The 16852-nt window shown below is 33.5% G+C and overlaps 2 protein-coding genes across 2 annotated transcripts in view; one reads left to right on the top strand and one right to left on the bottom strand.

Moving 5' to 3' along the window:
• Positions 1-16852, bottom strand: part of MACROD2 (mono-ADP ribosylhydrolase 2) — a 1066625-nt gene that overhangs the window by 977222 nt on the left and 72551 nt on the right. The window lies entirely within an intron of this gene.
• On the top strand, positions 3741-16807 carry FLRT3 (fibronectin leucine rich transmembrane protein 3). The gene is made up of 3 exons (XM_032212947.1): positions 3741-3973; positions 10598-11350; positions 12565-16807. The coding sequence occupies exon 3, from the start codon at positions 12617-12619 to the stop codon at positions 14561-14563; it is 1947 nt and encodes a 648-aa protein (XP_032068838.1). The 5' UTR covers positions 3741-3973; positions 10598-11350; positions 12565-12616; the 3' UTR covers positions 14564-16807.

The raw sequence follows: 16852 nt of genomic DNA, 5'->3' as shown, positions 1-16852 counted from the left end.
TTCTGCAACCAGGGCTTGGCACCATCAGTCCTTTTATCTCCAGAAGACCACACTAACGAGTCCCAGCTGCATTGTTATTCCTGCATCCCGACTCAACTCACAGCAAACTTCTACTGAGTCACAACAGGAACCCATGTTTCAACCCATGTTTCAACCCTATTCCAAAATCCTCAAAACCTGATTATCTTCTCTGGGGCTCCATCATTGAGGTAGCAATTCTTATTCTCCATCCACTGTTTGTACATCTGTTTTTATAATATTTATTTTAATATGGATTTTTATTTTAAAATCTGTTGCTTTTGTATTTATCACTGTATCTGGATGTTGTGCTCCACCCAGTCACCTTTGCTGATATGGGCAGCTGTATAAATTTGATTAATAAGTAAAATAAATTAACGTGCAAAACATAGAAAACATTTACAATCCAATATGTATCCCATTTCAAATATGAACTGGAAACTAGATGTTACCCTAATATTTTATAAAATGGAGTTGCGTGCCCAGAATCCTTCAATAGTAATTATGCATCTACATCTGAATATGCTGCCTGCTATCTTCTCTCCTTCATCCAATTAATACAGTATATCTTATACCACTGCTTGTGGCATTTTCATGATTGGCATGAGGGAAGAAAGATCAAATTTCTTAAAACCTAACTATCAAGAGTGAACTGATAATTGATGGCTATATGTAATCAGGGGAATGCATACATGAAAGTGATGTTTAGGAATGTAAAAAGACACGAGTGTAAAATACAGGAGTGTCTAGACACATTCAATCATGTGAAAAAAAATTATGCCTCTACAGGTGGTCCTCAATTTACCATCATAATTGGGACGGGACTCTCCCTAGCTGAGCAAAACAGTCATTAAGCAAGATGCCCATGTGACCACTTTGTTCAACAACTGCAATCCTGGCTCTCACAGTTGAGGTTGTTAAGCGGACAAAGGGAAAGAGGCACACAGGCTACAGAGACGAAGCTTAGATCTTAAGGATCCAAGTTTCATTTCTGCAGTCCACTGACGGATTTCATTTGTCATCTGTACATGTCATCCGTACATCTGCGATGGGCTGCAATAATGAAACTCAGATCTTCAGTATACAAGCTTTATTATTGCTGCCCACATGGCAGGGGCGGGGGGGGGCATGTTTTAGGAAAGCCAGCCAGGTGGCTTTAAAAAAACCTCATAAGTCAAGGGCTACCTGTATTTGCATGGAATGTTTGGACATACAGACAGATGTATGTTGACTAAACTGTACACGAGGAAGAATGGAATAAAGTGTCATTCAAATCAAAATCATATTCCTAGTGATTACATGGATTTAAAAAAAACATGGAAGGATTTGCTATTATGTTCTTCCAATGCCTTTGTTTTATTTTGGGTTGTTTTGATAATTTCCCAGTTTAGTTTATAGCCCTGGAATTTCCCAGTGGTTTTGCATCCAAATACAACTCTGGTTAGAACTTACTGAGCTTTTCCAAAATCATCTAAGGTCTGCTAGTAGATGCTATCTTCTAAAGTGAGTGGAATAGGGAGTCATGTCCAAAATATGAGTCCCAGTACTAATATGCAGATCCTAAAAAAATAGCTGAAGGGAATTCATATTTTTAGAAAATTAAAGAATATTTTGATTCAACTTATTCTTAAACAACCATTTCTGAATGTAGAATTTATTATCTCTCAAATACTGCTAGACTCTAAACATAACTGACCAAATGGCTTAATTTCAAGAATTTGAAAGTATATTTCTTTACTTTAGTCTTTCCCCCATAGGAGTGTCATAATGTTTAGTCTGTCATTCCCACATGCTGACACCTGGATTTGCACTGCACTGCCTGTCCCTTTTGTTAACTACTGTAGGCCAGGAGAAGTGAAATACAAATTACATAAATAATTACTTCCCTGATACATAATGCCTCAATACCTCATTTAACAGACCCCAACCTTCCCAGTGTTGTAGTGTATGTTCTACCTTTACATATAGACAATCAACAGATATTAAAGAATCTAAATAATAAAAGCAAAAATAAAGAAAAATCTCAATACTATTTTTTTTTTAAAAAAATTAAAAAACGTTTTAGTATTCTACACCAGCTGTGACCTGGTAAAATCTAATTATTTCTCTAGGACCCATTGGAATTGTTCAAGAAGATTTGTTTCACTTCTAACTGATGCATTAAGCACTTGGCTAAGCTTCACTGACTAAGATAGCTGAATGTGCATTCTGCATATCTTTTTATGAACTTTACAGTGATACATGTAGAGAAATTATATAACATGCACGATAACCTGTTGAATGATTTAAATGAACTAATGAGGATTCTAGAACAGACGAAAAAGTATTTGCAGAATAGAAATTCCCCAAGCAAACTATTGAACAATATTCTGCAGTGAACATACTAAGCAAAAATCTGTTGATGAAAATACATGTAACGCTCTAAAGAGGACAGGGTTAAATGTTTTTCCTTTTTCCTTTATCTCCCAAATATTTTAGGTCTGCAATTATTTTCATAGCTATGGAATTCTTTAATTGATCAGATCTCTTGTGAAATTAATAACTATTCCTCTTTCTTCTGATGCCCCCAAGAACTGTCCTCTCTGAACATCAGATTAATGCAGGCTGTTTATAAGGTTTGAACACACAGAATGCAGCCAAATACTTGAAGGGTTAGGGTTGGGGTTACAAGTGACCTGCCTTCAAGTGACCAGATTTAGGACCAGTACATTGGAAAGACATGTGGATGTTGGGAAAGGAATTACAATCTAGTTAATAAATTACTAGTGAAAGATAACTAGATTGCAGTAGAAAACATCAGATATATTCAAACAGTCTTATCATAGAGATAAGGCATGATTGTCTACAATTGTTGCTTTATCTGTTCTAACAAGAATTTCCAACTACACAGCCTGAAATCAGCAGTCTGAACTGAGCATGAACAAAACATGGATAGCTGAAAGTGTTTCCAATTTCCATGCATTTTACTAAGTCATGAAAGCTCTTCCACAATATTTATTTTAGTTTTCAAGGTTGTTCACTTGACCATTTTTTCCAAAAATGCTTCTGATGCAGTTTTAACCTCCATGTTTGATATAAAAACATATTGTCAAAAAAAAAAAACTCCACTTAATATTTTCAGAAAATCTGTAAAGAGGTTCATCTGCTTTTGTTCCTTCATTCTAAACATTAAAACTGCCTAAAGTACCAAATATCCCCTCAAATGAATTCTAAACACTAACCTTTTTCTCTCGTAAAAACCTAAGAAGCTGTTAAGAACAGCCGCTGATAAATTCTGCAGCAATTTAAAATTATATAATCTTCAAACAAGATCTTAAAGCCTATGATAGGGTTAGTGGAATGACCGATGTATGAAACCAATTAATAAATGTAATGCGCGTTTCAAATTGTGCCCAGTCTCAATATAATATCCCCAACTATGTCAAAACAAACCTCCCATCTGTATATCTACGTAGTATGTTGCCAAATGCACTTGTTTGAAGAGGACTTAAATGTTTGAGGCATAGCTAACTCTGGCGAACAGTTAATTCAGTTCATTTACTTGTTTTGGCACACAAATCTTGATTTGCCTTCTCTGACGCCCTCTGGTGTCTGTAGCCCACTCTGGATTGCCTGCTTATTCATATGCTTTCTGAAGCAGAGCCAAAGCCATACCCACTGATGACATCACCTCTTTACTCAACCACTGTTAGGTGAAAGCTTTAACTTCAGACTTTGGAGGTGGGCTGCACGCACGTAACTGGAATGCTATCCCCCCTCGCTCTTTCTTAGTGAGGGAGAAGGAAACTGACACAGTGAAAGCGCCTACAACAGCTTGCTGATGCTGCTTTTTGTCTGTGGTTTCTGAAACGGAGAGGCTTTATACCCATGCTGGAATTACTAGGGTCCTGCGTTTATAAATGGAATTTCTAGATTTGTTGCTGCTTTCTTTCTTTTTTCCTACTGCAGCCTGCTGGTAAGTATTTTCACTGCTTTTTTATAATTTGTATTCAAGTTTGATTCAGAGATTATTACATTTAACTACATTGCATGAGGAACGAAAAATAAGAAGCGTGCAGAGACTGTTTCAAAACAGCAATGAAATGCAAAAAGAACATTTATGAGGGTTTTTTTAAATAAAAGCGGATGGTTTAAAAACTATGTTCAAACTGGAGCTTTGTGGTTTAAAACAAACGTATCTAAATAATCAAATGGTAGACTTTGCTGTTGTGTTCAACAAAATGCTAAAGAGCATAGAGATCACACAGAAATTCAGTGTGTATATTTCTGCTATCTCCAACGCTGTACATGAGGCATGTGTGTTCCCTTAATACTTATTTTTACAGCTAAACAAGGAGATCAATAGTCCTTTAAAAATGAGTGCTCGTTCAAGAGCCAACATCTTAGTCTTCTTGGAAGAAGTTTTATTATTCTTGGAAAAGGATAGACAAACAGCTACACCTAGATTTTAAAGCTTGCATTACTACTGAAATCCCATATTTGATGCAATCTAATACCTAAGGCAGACTAATATACATATACATGCACACAAAAACTCACCACATGCACATACGCACGCACACACATGTACATACAACAATCTTCAGTGTGATGCCAAAGATGCATAAAGTATTTGACCTGCATTACAAGCTACATAACTTAAGCCAATAACTCTAATGATACTTTAGAATGAAATAGAGATTGCCACATGGTTTTTTTTTTTTAAAAAAAAATAGTACTCTAGGAATTTTGTATAAAAAGCTTTTGCCTTGGTTTATTTTCTGGAAACCAGAAAATCTTCCATGCTGCAAAACAGATTATGACTATAATTCTAAAATTATAAATACAGGGTTTAGATTTAAATTAAAATGTTAGAACATGTATGCAAAAAAAGGGTATTTTTTTAAAAAGGCCTACCATTCCAACAGATTCATTTAAAGCTATTTTAAAAAAGAACTAAATGTAAGATTTAATTGCTACTGGTTTTCAGAAAATTGTCTAATTGTAATAGCTTTTTCCTTCATTAACTGAATATATTATAATTGATAATATAGTACCTTCAATCCTGATTAAACTATAATCCAGTGTTTGTTCATTTATTTAGCACTAAACCATGCAAAGCCGTAATCTCGGCAGACAAAACATAGTCCTGGTTTCGCTTATTATTCCCTATGAAAAAAGTATAAATGACTTTCTAAACTATTATAAATTCACACTGAATTGCTTCATGTACATGTAAATCACTAAGGAACTCTAGCTACACACACATATACATACCCATACAGAGCTTAAATCTGCGCAACAGCTGTGTGTAGAATTTTGAGCATGGAAAATAAGTGTAGTGAAAACACTTCTCCCATGTACAAAACAGTCCCATGTTTTGTAAGTCCATGAACCTAAAAATCAGTAAGTATTTAAGATTTTAAGTAAAAGGTTTATTCCAACTGCTACTTTGGAAGGATCAAAGTTGATTTAAGTGCAGTAAATGAGAATCAATTGGTAAGCACTGAATTTACCACCATTATCTAACTATCTAACTACTTAATTTATCAGGGTAAAAAGCCTATTTCACTGATTGTTTTAAATATTAATACAAATCATCTAGAATTAAATGCATGAACTATTAAATGCAAAAATCACTAGATAATTAAAAACTGCCATAGTGAAATTTTCAAAGATAGTAGAAAGAAATTTGTTTTCTTACTTTTTTGAAGCAATTATTCTTCTCTAATATAATTTGAGAAAAGTTAAGTTGTAATTTGGAATCCAACACAGACTTGATTATTCAAACCTATCTCCATAATCCTAGCCCTATAAGACACCCTGGTTCCAAAGCAATATCAATTTCAAGTCATTTATATAGGACTAGGCGGTTTTATGAAACCTTTAGTGTTTTAGGAGAAGTTTTCTTAAGTGCCATGAAAGCAAGATTGCTAGTATTTTTCTCGATATAGTTAATGTTGGACTGAATAGATAAACACATCTATTTTAGCTTCTGAATATTTTAGCTTCCAACATTTGAGATACCAAAGTTGAGAACTGTGGGTTCATATTCATAAGTTATTATACTGGAAAATAATTTCTTCAATTTGTTTCAACTTTAGGAACTATTCATCACATAAGATTTCTTTCCATTCACAGCTTTTCTTCTAGTTCTCTCTCATTATCTTTTCCATTAAGGAACACTGGCCATCTACTGATATCAAACCTTATTTTTATTATTGAGATCTTCAAACTGCATTTTAAGAGTACCATCTCCCTCTAAAATTAGTGTAACAGAATAGCCACCATGAGAAATAAATGCTTTTTGCTCTATGTACTCCTTCCTCTGGAATCTTCCACACTCTGCCTACCAGAAGCCTTTGTGATTAAAGCGGTGAAAAGAGACAGTTGCATTAAAAAAGGAGAGCCAGCTTTGCAGTTGCTGTGTAGAGATTTCTTGCAGTGTGTGCTACCCCCCAGTGGGCAGAATTTCTGTGTTCAAGTTATAGCAACAGTATTAGCTTATAGGAATACAGAGTACTGTCCTTTAACTTAAACAACTAATCTATTAGATGATTTGTTTTGTTTTTCTCCTAAAATTTTAATAAACTGTAGACAAAGAACTTATAATTTCTGTACACTAAATGATGGGATTTGTTGAACAATAGCAGTGCTTCTTTTTGTGCATCGGAAGTTGAACTCCAATTTAATTTAACTTTAACATCAGATTCTGATTATTTCTCAGATCTTAATCACATGGACTTCCCATGATTTCAAACAATTTTACTTCTACAAAAGTGTTCTTCCAATTACTATCTAAGCAGTTACAGTATTAGAAGACATAACTATAAAATTAAAACCTAAAATTAACAAAAGGTGTTCCAACCTTCAGCAACAAAATATGTCCTAGAAATCTTTACATTAAGAGTTAGTATTTGGGAAATAAACTAACCAAAAATATATAATAAGGTAGGAATATTTAAAGTATGAAGAACTAGAAAAAAATATTTAACGTTGGCATCTCTTTAACTCAGGACCAAAGGTCATATATTAAAAAATAAATATTTTTAAGAATTTCTGACCAATCATGGCAATTGTTCTCTAACATTTGGATAAATTAAACTCAGAAACGTTTGAAAGATAATCAAAGTTGAAATTCTAAACAGAGTAACTTGGAGCTGGTCCCATTGAACTTAAGACACAAAGAATTTTAGTATAAAATAATAAAATAAGTCCTAAGTTTATTGATCTGCCAATAAAGCTTGCTAAATAGATTGATGCTATATTTGGAAGGGAAAGGATTTGGGATAATATTGTAATTTCTCCCAAACTAGGAAAAGTGATTTATTTTATTTTTTGGTTGATTTGTTTGTCATTTGTCTTTTTGGTTTTTGCTTATTTGTTGCTTTTAAATAAGAATAATATTTCAGTATTTTTCATGCTTTTAACATATAAAATGCTTAAGTTTGTGAGTACAATTTATATTTTGTTTAAAAGTTGCATTTTTATAAATAAAATTATGTTTTTTTACCAGACAATTTTTAATACAAGAAATTGTATTTCTATCATTTTTAGGATGACATGCTGAGATAGAAGATATCTCTGCTCACATTGTTTTATTACTTATAGAAGTCTAAAATTCTGGGAAAGCCATTGGCATCAGAATTTATTATTAATACAGTTGAATGAAAACTGTGAGCAAATCCTTATATCTCAGAGAAAAACAATAGCTCTGTGTGCTGCTTATTTGCATAAACCAAAGAAAACATCATTGAAATAAGAGAAAGATACAGAGGATTACTTCTCAAGAAAGCTTTCTAGTCTTTTGCCCCAAGCAGGATATTTTAACCTCCTTGTCCAATTTTTTTTAAAAAATAAACCAGCTTCCTGAAATACTGTTGGTATAAATCTCTCAAGCAGTTTAATTAGAAAACATATTATTATCAACTGCATAATAATTTAAGAAAGCAATTTGATGCATTTAAGTCATGTTTAACTAAAATATCCTTATAAGATTGTTTTATAGCCAAAAAAGTTTACTAGTGATTCTAGAATGATTAATCAAAATCCATATAGGAATTAATATACCTAAAGACAAAATAGGATGAGATATTTTCCTTAATCTACAAGCACTAAAGCATAAATCAAATACACAAAACAATTAGTTTTGTACAGCTGGGTGAATTAATTCTACTTATTATCATGTTGATAGCCAAAAGATTTTTTTTTTCAAAACACTGCTGTGGATTGCAGCTAGAATGAATTCAGCCTGCCATATCAGAATATCAATAATGAGTACACATACAATATTTTATCTAGAATATACATTGATATTCTATTTCCTAAAATACTGTCACATGGGTCTAGATAGAACTATATGACAATAAGAATAATTCACCTGAATACTTAGAAGAAAAACATCTTTTTGTGCAGTGCAGTAAAATAACAAGTACTTTTTAGACATAAAAGGGTTGTTGTGGACTAGTGCATCCAGAATTTAATTTTCCTCCTGTTTTGTTCAAAATTAATGTTCCCTTTCAAATTTGTAGGCCTCAGTTTGATACTAGGAAAAAAACCTGGCCACAGTGTCTCTTAACAGTGGGGGACAATTCTCTTTTCATCTTGCAAACTCAGCTATAAATGACCTGATGTCAAAGAATATATAAGGACACCACCAGAAAAAAAAGGCAGCACTGAACAAGGCAGCAAACTTCTATTCTGTTGGACAGGTCACTTGGCTTTATTATGCAAACACACTGTTCTCAGCATTAACTTGAGACATAAAGGATCTCTTGGAATTCTAGGATAATAGATTAAGGGAAAAGTAAAGAAAACACTACCTCTTTCTAATTAAGAGAAATGAGAGAATCCACTTTTTTGAAACAATCTTTTCTTTGCTTCAGGGAGACTTACTTGTTTTCAGATAATTTTGAGGAAAAGATTGATAAATACAAGAACTATATTGTATTGCCTTTATTTTAATCCAACACTATAATTAATATAAAATTGGCAGTACATCAGAGATTGAATATTAAGCAGTAGACTGGAAGAAAAATTAAAAGCATATGAAAATAGACATATGTTTTTCCAGTTCATAAAACCAAGCTTTGCTTTCTTCGACTGAAGCAGAAATATATTTTTATACTTTTCTCTTGTTTTCCTTAAAAGACATCTCATTAAATCTGTCTTCCTTGTTAATTATATTAAAGCTTTACTTTTCCTATAAATGTAGTTCTTATTCCTGTTATATTATTCCTGCAAAACTTATTTGGAACTATTTTTCACAAACAAATATTATGAAACATTGAAAGAAATGTGTCCATTAACAAACAAAAGTGGATTACAGAGTTAAAAACTGATTATAAATTGAATGAATTATAAACATCAAAACCGCTTTTCCCCAAAGCTATATAGCTTCACAATTGAGACAATTTCCTAGTGAAGTGAGCAATGTTTTCTGCTTGCTTTCTGGTCTCTGAGATTTATTTTTCATTTCATTTGACAATTATTAATTAGATCTTTTTTTTTAACTGGTTTTTCCAAAATATTTTGTCTTGATATTTTATTTAATGTATTGAATGGCAATGAATCTGCATATATTAAGAACCTTTCATCATTATTAAAATAATCAAATCATTAGGTTAGTACATGCATAATTAACTATTTTAAATACGTTTTCAAGTCATCATCTAAGCAATTTTGATTCATTTTGCAGAAATATTTTTAAAAGCTATAAAAGCTTGACTAGTCTTTTAACCATACAGATATTTATTCTGTGCATAAATGACTAACAGTAAAAATATTAGTCAGCATAATCACCTAGTATTTTGGGATTAGAAATTTGTAACTGCAATGGGAGAACTCGGTATGCATTATGATTTTTAAAATGTCCTATTAAATTTACTTGAGTTTATTTCATAGTGTGTTTCAGATGGTAGTCTTAATCATATAAGAAGACTTATGACCTGCAGATGAAAAAGTAGACTACCCACATGCATACATAACTTAATTTAAATAACTATTCTCAGAATGGCAATCTTTTTTCCTATGCATCACAATCTAGCTTGTTACAAATCAGATAGTAAGAAATGTAAATGAAAAGATTTTTCATTTTTTTAAAAATATAATAAAATGGTACAAAACACTGATACAATTTAAAATATCAGCAAGATATAGAAAATGTGATGTGTTTTTTCAACCTAGCTGTACCCTGTAGAAATATTACTGGCTGCTTCTTCCAGCAAAGGAAGGACTTTCTAAAGAATCCAGAAGGAATTCCACAAGATATTAAGCCAGCACAATATTGGGAAAAGCTACTGAATTTTTTAAAAATGCTTTTGAATACTTTAAACTACAGGTGTTTGCCTTCTTGAAAGTAGAACATCATAAATAGAAGCATACAGGTCATTCGAGAACCTTGGCCTTAATCTGCATCTTTTAGAGTCACATGTCATGTTTGTCAGATTCCTTGTGCTCTGTTAACGCAAGCTCATAGTCATGTTTTGGTTGGACTCTTCTTCATGCAATAGCTAAGTGATCTTTGTTTTAAATCAATTTTCAAAGACTCTTAATAATTTCTATCTGATGGCAACTAATTTGTTTTTATTACTTTTTTTAGGGAAGGATTGAGTGAAATATCTGAGAAAATTCCTTGTTACTTGCATTAATTTTTATTTCTTCAAGAAGAAAAGCCTCTGAATTAAAATCAAATTTCTGCCAAAAGGAATGGGCACCTGGAAATACAGACAGAATGAAGAAATACTTTAAACTGAAAATTCTGACCAAGTTCTAAATAAAACACAGAGCCCAGCAAGAATGGATTTATCAGAAAATACTTGCTGCTTAAGGTTTACAGCTGAATGATTCTGGACCAAAAACAGATCCTTGATTTAATGAAGAAGCCATCATAATTTAAGCCTTACACCACAAATAATTCTACAGACATGGAACTGACCATCTCTAGCTATACAACACAGAAAAGCGTCTGAGACTTACAAAGAATGCCATTTTTATTAAGGATATTAAACCAAAACAAAAAAATTCTTCACATGCAGACTTAAAATAAGGAAAATTCTCCCTCTCTTTCTTCTTAGAACTGTTCTTCCAGCAGAGTAACAGAACTATAAAACTTTTCTCTTAGTTAACTGGATGTTTTTAGGCTCCATGTTCAAAGTTCATAGAAAACACTGAATATAATGGAGCTCACCTGGAAATATACTCTCACCAATAAGAATAATTTAATGTATTGATGCAAAAGAAGTATAGATATGAGAACTAAACAATTTATTTCTCTCAAGTCAAACTTTTTCTGGAAAACTGGATGTCCATTGGATTAGTAAGCACAAACTATTCCCTCATATATTTAAATAAGGTAAGAACTCTACTGTCATACTAGAAAATGGTGTCCAGAAAAAAGATAAAAGATTGACCATGTAAAATGAAAGAATATTTCCTTCTATACAGAACCTAGATGCAAGCAGTATTAAAGAACTGGGTTTCAGTCCTTACTATAAGATTTGTACAGCAACGCTGTTCCCTAAAATAGCTAGCTCAGCAGCTATGTAATATATAGGCAATTTTGGATTGGAACATTATTGTATTAATATGTTTGGAATTTTTTTCTCAATAAATTTGGTTCAGTTTTTTCTTAATTTTATACAACAGTATAACAAATTAACCAGCTTTAGTTTGTAACTAATAAGCTAATAATTATAATGCATTATATATGGACATTGTATACTTATATTCATAAAAGTCATCAGTATGCTGATGATCAACAAAATGGGTGTTTAAGGCATGTTCATATCTCTATTATAAATAAAAGCTGCATTGCTGTCACTAAAGTTGAATTATTCCTGGTTTGTGTGTAGCATATAACCAAGGCCAAAGTAGAAATCAATATGGATTTGGTTTGCAGAGATATTTCAGCCAAACAAGTGGGACTGCTACATGATGGTTCATGAAAGTTGATTGATTGATTATTATGTGCTATCTAATCACTGTCAATCGTAATGACCATATAGATAGACCTTATATGATCATTTGTATGTATACTTCCTGAAAGTTACAAATTTAATTAATCCATGTGAAAAGTGACAAATTTACTATCCTAAAACCCACATCTCAGATATCTGAAGCAAATACTCTATTCCAAAGAATTGAGAGTTGATCTATCATATATAGCTCTCTAAAATTTCTGGGGTGGCAAGATGATTATTCTGACTTTTGCCAAAATGACAGGATAAATTCTGAAACATAAAATTCTAAAGCACAGCAAAATAAAATCTGGGGATAACAAGGAACAGAATAAAATTTGTTGGAGTTAATTGTGCCCTTATTTTGTCATTTCTTATAAGGAAATCCATTCTTACATTACTATTTCAAGAAGTCCTATGTATGTATGGGTGTGTATGTGTGTATATACACTCATACATGCATGCATGCATGCATACATACATATCAAGGAATACAATAGCACCTTTTCCTGGAAAAATATGCATCTTATATATTTTAGATAATTTCTGTCTTATTTCAAAGTAGTATTTACTCTCTGCATTCTGCTATTAATCTTATTTTTTTTCCTAGGTTATTGAAAATTAAGCACCAGTTTGTGTGCAAATCTCACTGCAACTTGACCATGATCAGTGTAACCTGGAGTTTCATCCTTATTTGGACAAAGATAGGGCTGTTGCTGAAAATGGCACCTCATTTTGCCAGTGCCAAACCATGCCCTTCGGTGTGCCGCTGTGATGCAGGATTCATTTACTGCAATGATCGTGACTTGACTTCTATTCCAATTGGGATTCCAGGGGATGCTACAACTCTTTACCTTCAGAACAATCAAATTAATAATGCTGGGATTCCTTCCGAGTTAAAAACCTTAATAAAAGTAGAGAGAATTTATTTATATCACAACAGCTTGGATGAATTCCCTATCAACCTTCCAAAATACGTCAAAGAATTGCATTTGCAAGAAAATAACATAAGGACAATTACTTATGATTCACTGTCACAAATTCCTTATCTAGAAGAATTGCATTTGGATGATAATTCTGTTTCTGCTGTTAGTATTGAAGATGGAGCCTTTCGGGATAATATTTATCTCAGACTACTTTTTCTTTCTCGAAATCACCTAAGCACCATTCCCTGGGGCTTGCCTAAAACAATAGAAGAGCTGCGCTTGGATGATAATCGTATTTCCACAATTTCAGAGGTGTCCCTTCAAGATCTTACAAATTTAAAACGTCTAGTTTTAGATGGAAATCTCTTAAGCAATCACGGATTAGGAGAGAAGGTCTTCACAAATCTAGTCAATTTAACTGAACTTTCACTAGTTCGTAATTCTCTTACATCAGCTCCAATAAACTTGCCGGGCACAAATCTGAGAAAGCTTTATCTACAAGAAAACCATATCAATCATGTACCACCTAATGCTTTTGCATATCTACGACAATTATATCGATTGGATATGTCAAACAACAATCTCAGTAATTTACCTCAGGGTGTCTTTGATGACCTAGACAATATAACCCAGTTGTTTCTTCGCAACAACCCTTGGCGCTGTGGGTGCAAAATGAAATGGGTTCGTGATTGGCTACAGACCCTGCCTCTCAAAGTTAATGTACGTGGACTGATGTGTCAAGCACCAGAAAAAGTGCGGGGCATGGCTATCAAAGATCTCAACAAAGAGCTATTTGATTGCAAAGATGAAGATGTTGTAAGCACGATCCAAATTACTGCTTCAATACCAAACACATTATACCCTGTGCAAGGACACTGGCCCATTTCTGTGACCAAATCTCCTGAAATAAGGACTGTTAATCCACATAAAAATTACAGAACAGCTTCTCCAGCACAGGAAATCATTACCATTGTAGTAAAATCTGTAAGCACGGAGACTATTCATATTTCTTGGAAAGTTGCACTACCCATGACTGCTCTGAGACTTAGTTGGCTCAAAATGGGTCACAGCCCAGCCTTTGGATCTATAACTGAAACCATTGTTACAGGGGACCGAAATGACTACCTGCTCACTGCACTTGAGCCAGATTCCCCATACCGTGTATGCATGGTTCCCATGGAAACCAGTAACATCTATCTATATGATGAAACTCCTGTCTGTATAGAGACCGAAACTGCTCCTCTTAGAATGTACAATCCTACAACAACCCTAAACCATGAACAAGAGAAAGAACCATACAAAAACTCTAACTTGCCCTTAGCTGCCATCATAGGAGGTGCAGTGGCTCTGGTAGCTATAGCATTGCTTGCTTTAGTATGCTGGTATGTCCACAGGAATGGTTCCTTGTTCTCAAGAAATTGTACCTATAGCAAAGGACGGCGAAGAAAAGATGACTATGCTGAGGCTGGAACTAAGAAGGACAATTCCATCTTAGAAATCAGGGAGACTTCTTTTCAGATGATCTCTCTGAACAATGAGCAAGTGTCTAAAGAGGAGTTTGTAATACATACCATATTTCCACCTAATGGGATGAATTTATATAAAAACAACCACAGTGAAAGCAGTAGTAACAGAAGCTACAGAGACAGTGGTATACCTGATTCAGATCACTCACATTCATGATAGTAAGAAAATGGAAGACTTGGGGTAGTTACTTTTTCTCACAAAGGAAGGCAACTTTACTGGTTGCTGGAGTACTACAGAACACTGGATTAAAAGACTGTATAAGCAATGTATTGTACATTTGCCATATAATTTATATTTAAGAACTTTTTATTAAAAGTTTCAAATTTCAGGTGACTGCTGCGATTAATGTAGCAAGGATGCCTGAAAACAATTCTATATTTTAGTATTTTTTAGTAATTTGTACTGTACTTTCCTTCCTACTATTGAAATTACAAACCATTTAACTTTTGTGTTCAACTGAGTAAGATGACTTGTTGACTGTGAAAGTGAATTTTCTTGCTGTGTTGAACAATCAGGACCGTTACATTTGAGATCCTTGTAAGTATAAGCACAGGCCATATTCACTTTGGTATCCGTTAAAGGTGTTTTTTAAAAATGGCTACAAAATTGATAAAAATACAATCCTGGGTATATTAAACCAATGAGCATTTAATAAATTAAATAGCAAAGTAGTGGGCAATACCGGTTATATAGTTATAAACAATAAAATAGCTGTTGAAAACTACAAGTAATTGAAATCTCATAAGGTAGATGTATTCAAGCACATTTCATTGATGCAAATAGAGATGTGCGTGCAAAAGGTTTTTTTTTAAATAGCAAAACCACTGTATTACAGGAGGATTGGGTAGGATGATCTGTTAAACCATTCAAAGCCAGACAAGAGTTAAATAGGATTGAAACTTAGAACACTTCAATTGTTCTGTTTCAGACAAATCTGCACATGGAGAGTAAACCAAGGCTGGGGAACATCATCCTCTGTTCTCGCTGTATACTGTCCAGTATATTCCACTATCCTGCCCACCTTCTTGGTTTTCCAATATTTCCCTTCTCTTGCTTTAGCTGCTGCTGCCAATATCTCAATGAGATCCCACAGTGTCTCAGCTTTCTCAGTCTTTCCCTCTTTTCCCTTCTATCAATTCCTTATGGACTTGGTTTCCTCACCACCCCTTAAATTACTTCTTGGACAAAACAGTACCAATTCATTCTGTGCATGGAGCAATATACATGTTTCAGTTTGGATATGGAATACCTGAAACCATCTCTTTCATGCAGAGAATGTTTTGCACATGTCTAATCCCAATCTTGTCATTGCTGAACAAAAATGTACTTGCGTCTAATTGTTAAAATAATGATTGTATCTGTGGAAACCAGAAAGCAAAATGTAAAAGTTTCCTAAATGTCTTAAAATCAAAAAGAAAAAAACTTTTAAAACCTATGAACCCTCTAGAACCTATATAATAGAGACAATTATTTTAATCTCACTAAAGCATATATTTATCTGAATATCCAGTTAAATATATTCAACACAGATGCGTACATATTTCAACTATCATCAAAAATATTGCCCGTTATTGTCATAGGTATCTGGAAATTTCTTAATAGACATGAGAGTGAAGTTCACCTACTTAGCTATGATATATTTTAATACCCAAGACATTTTGTTGCTGTAATTGTTTTCCCCCAATGAAAACCAAAGTGCATTTTACACCCTTTGGCCAATCTAGTATGTGCCTTTATCAAAGTCAGATGTATTCCATTTTTAATTGGAAACGAAGTTTTCACAAATATAAAGTTAACTATAGAAAGATATTGACCTTAAAGCTTAATAAGCTATAGAATGAAGTACAGAAAAATAAGTGCTCTTCTTATCCTCTGTACAGTACACATACATGTGTGTGTGTGTGTGTAGGTATGTGTGTTTTAAAAAAGTGCTATATGATGGAGTACCTTCAAATTTTCCATTCTGCACTGAACCAACCAAGTAAATTACGGGAACAAATCTGAATGATTGCCTGCATCTACAAAAAAGCATAGTATTTAACAAGCAGTCTTCTCTGAACTTTTTATTACAAAACAGAAAGAAACAGGATATAAAGAAAAAAATAAGTTGAGTGGGACAGGTTCAGATCCTTCCTTCTGTTATTACGATTTCTTAGCTTTTTGGCTAGTCATTATCTTCAATACCATCTACTTCACTAGTAGGGCTATTATTGTAGAGCAAGAGAGAAAATTATTTTACAGATTGGGCTGCATTTACCTTGGGGGGGAGGGAAGAGGCGGAGGGGATTGCCCTTTTTTTAAAGGCGTAGTAAGGCGTTTTCCACAGTATTTTTTTTTCTCCTGCCAGAAACTGAACCTGCAATATTCAGTGATTTGCCACTAAATTTTGGTGTTGCAACCCAGGGGGGCTCATGGGACCCACTGTGGCCCACTCTTGTCCTTGAA

The sequence above is a fragment of the Thamnophis elegans genome, chromosome 3 (assembly GCF_009769535.1).
Source record: "Thamnophis elegans isolate rThaEle1 chromosome 3, rThaEle1.pri, whole genome shotgun sequence".
In the NCBI taxonomy this organism is placed as follows: Eukaryota; Metazoa; Chordata; class Lepidosauria; order Squamata; family Colubridae; genus Thamnophis; species Thamnophis elegans.
This window is presented reverse-complemented; position numbering and strand designations above follow the sequence as displayed.

What these genes read in the sequence shown, in the direction of transcription:
- FLRT3 (XM_032212947.1), top strand. Translation starts at nt 12,617, where the DNA reads ATGATCAGTGTAACCTGGAGTTTCATCCTTATTTGGACAAAGATAGGG.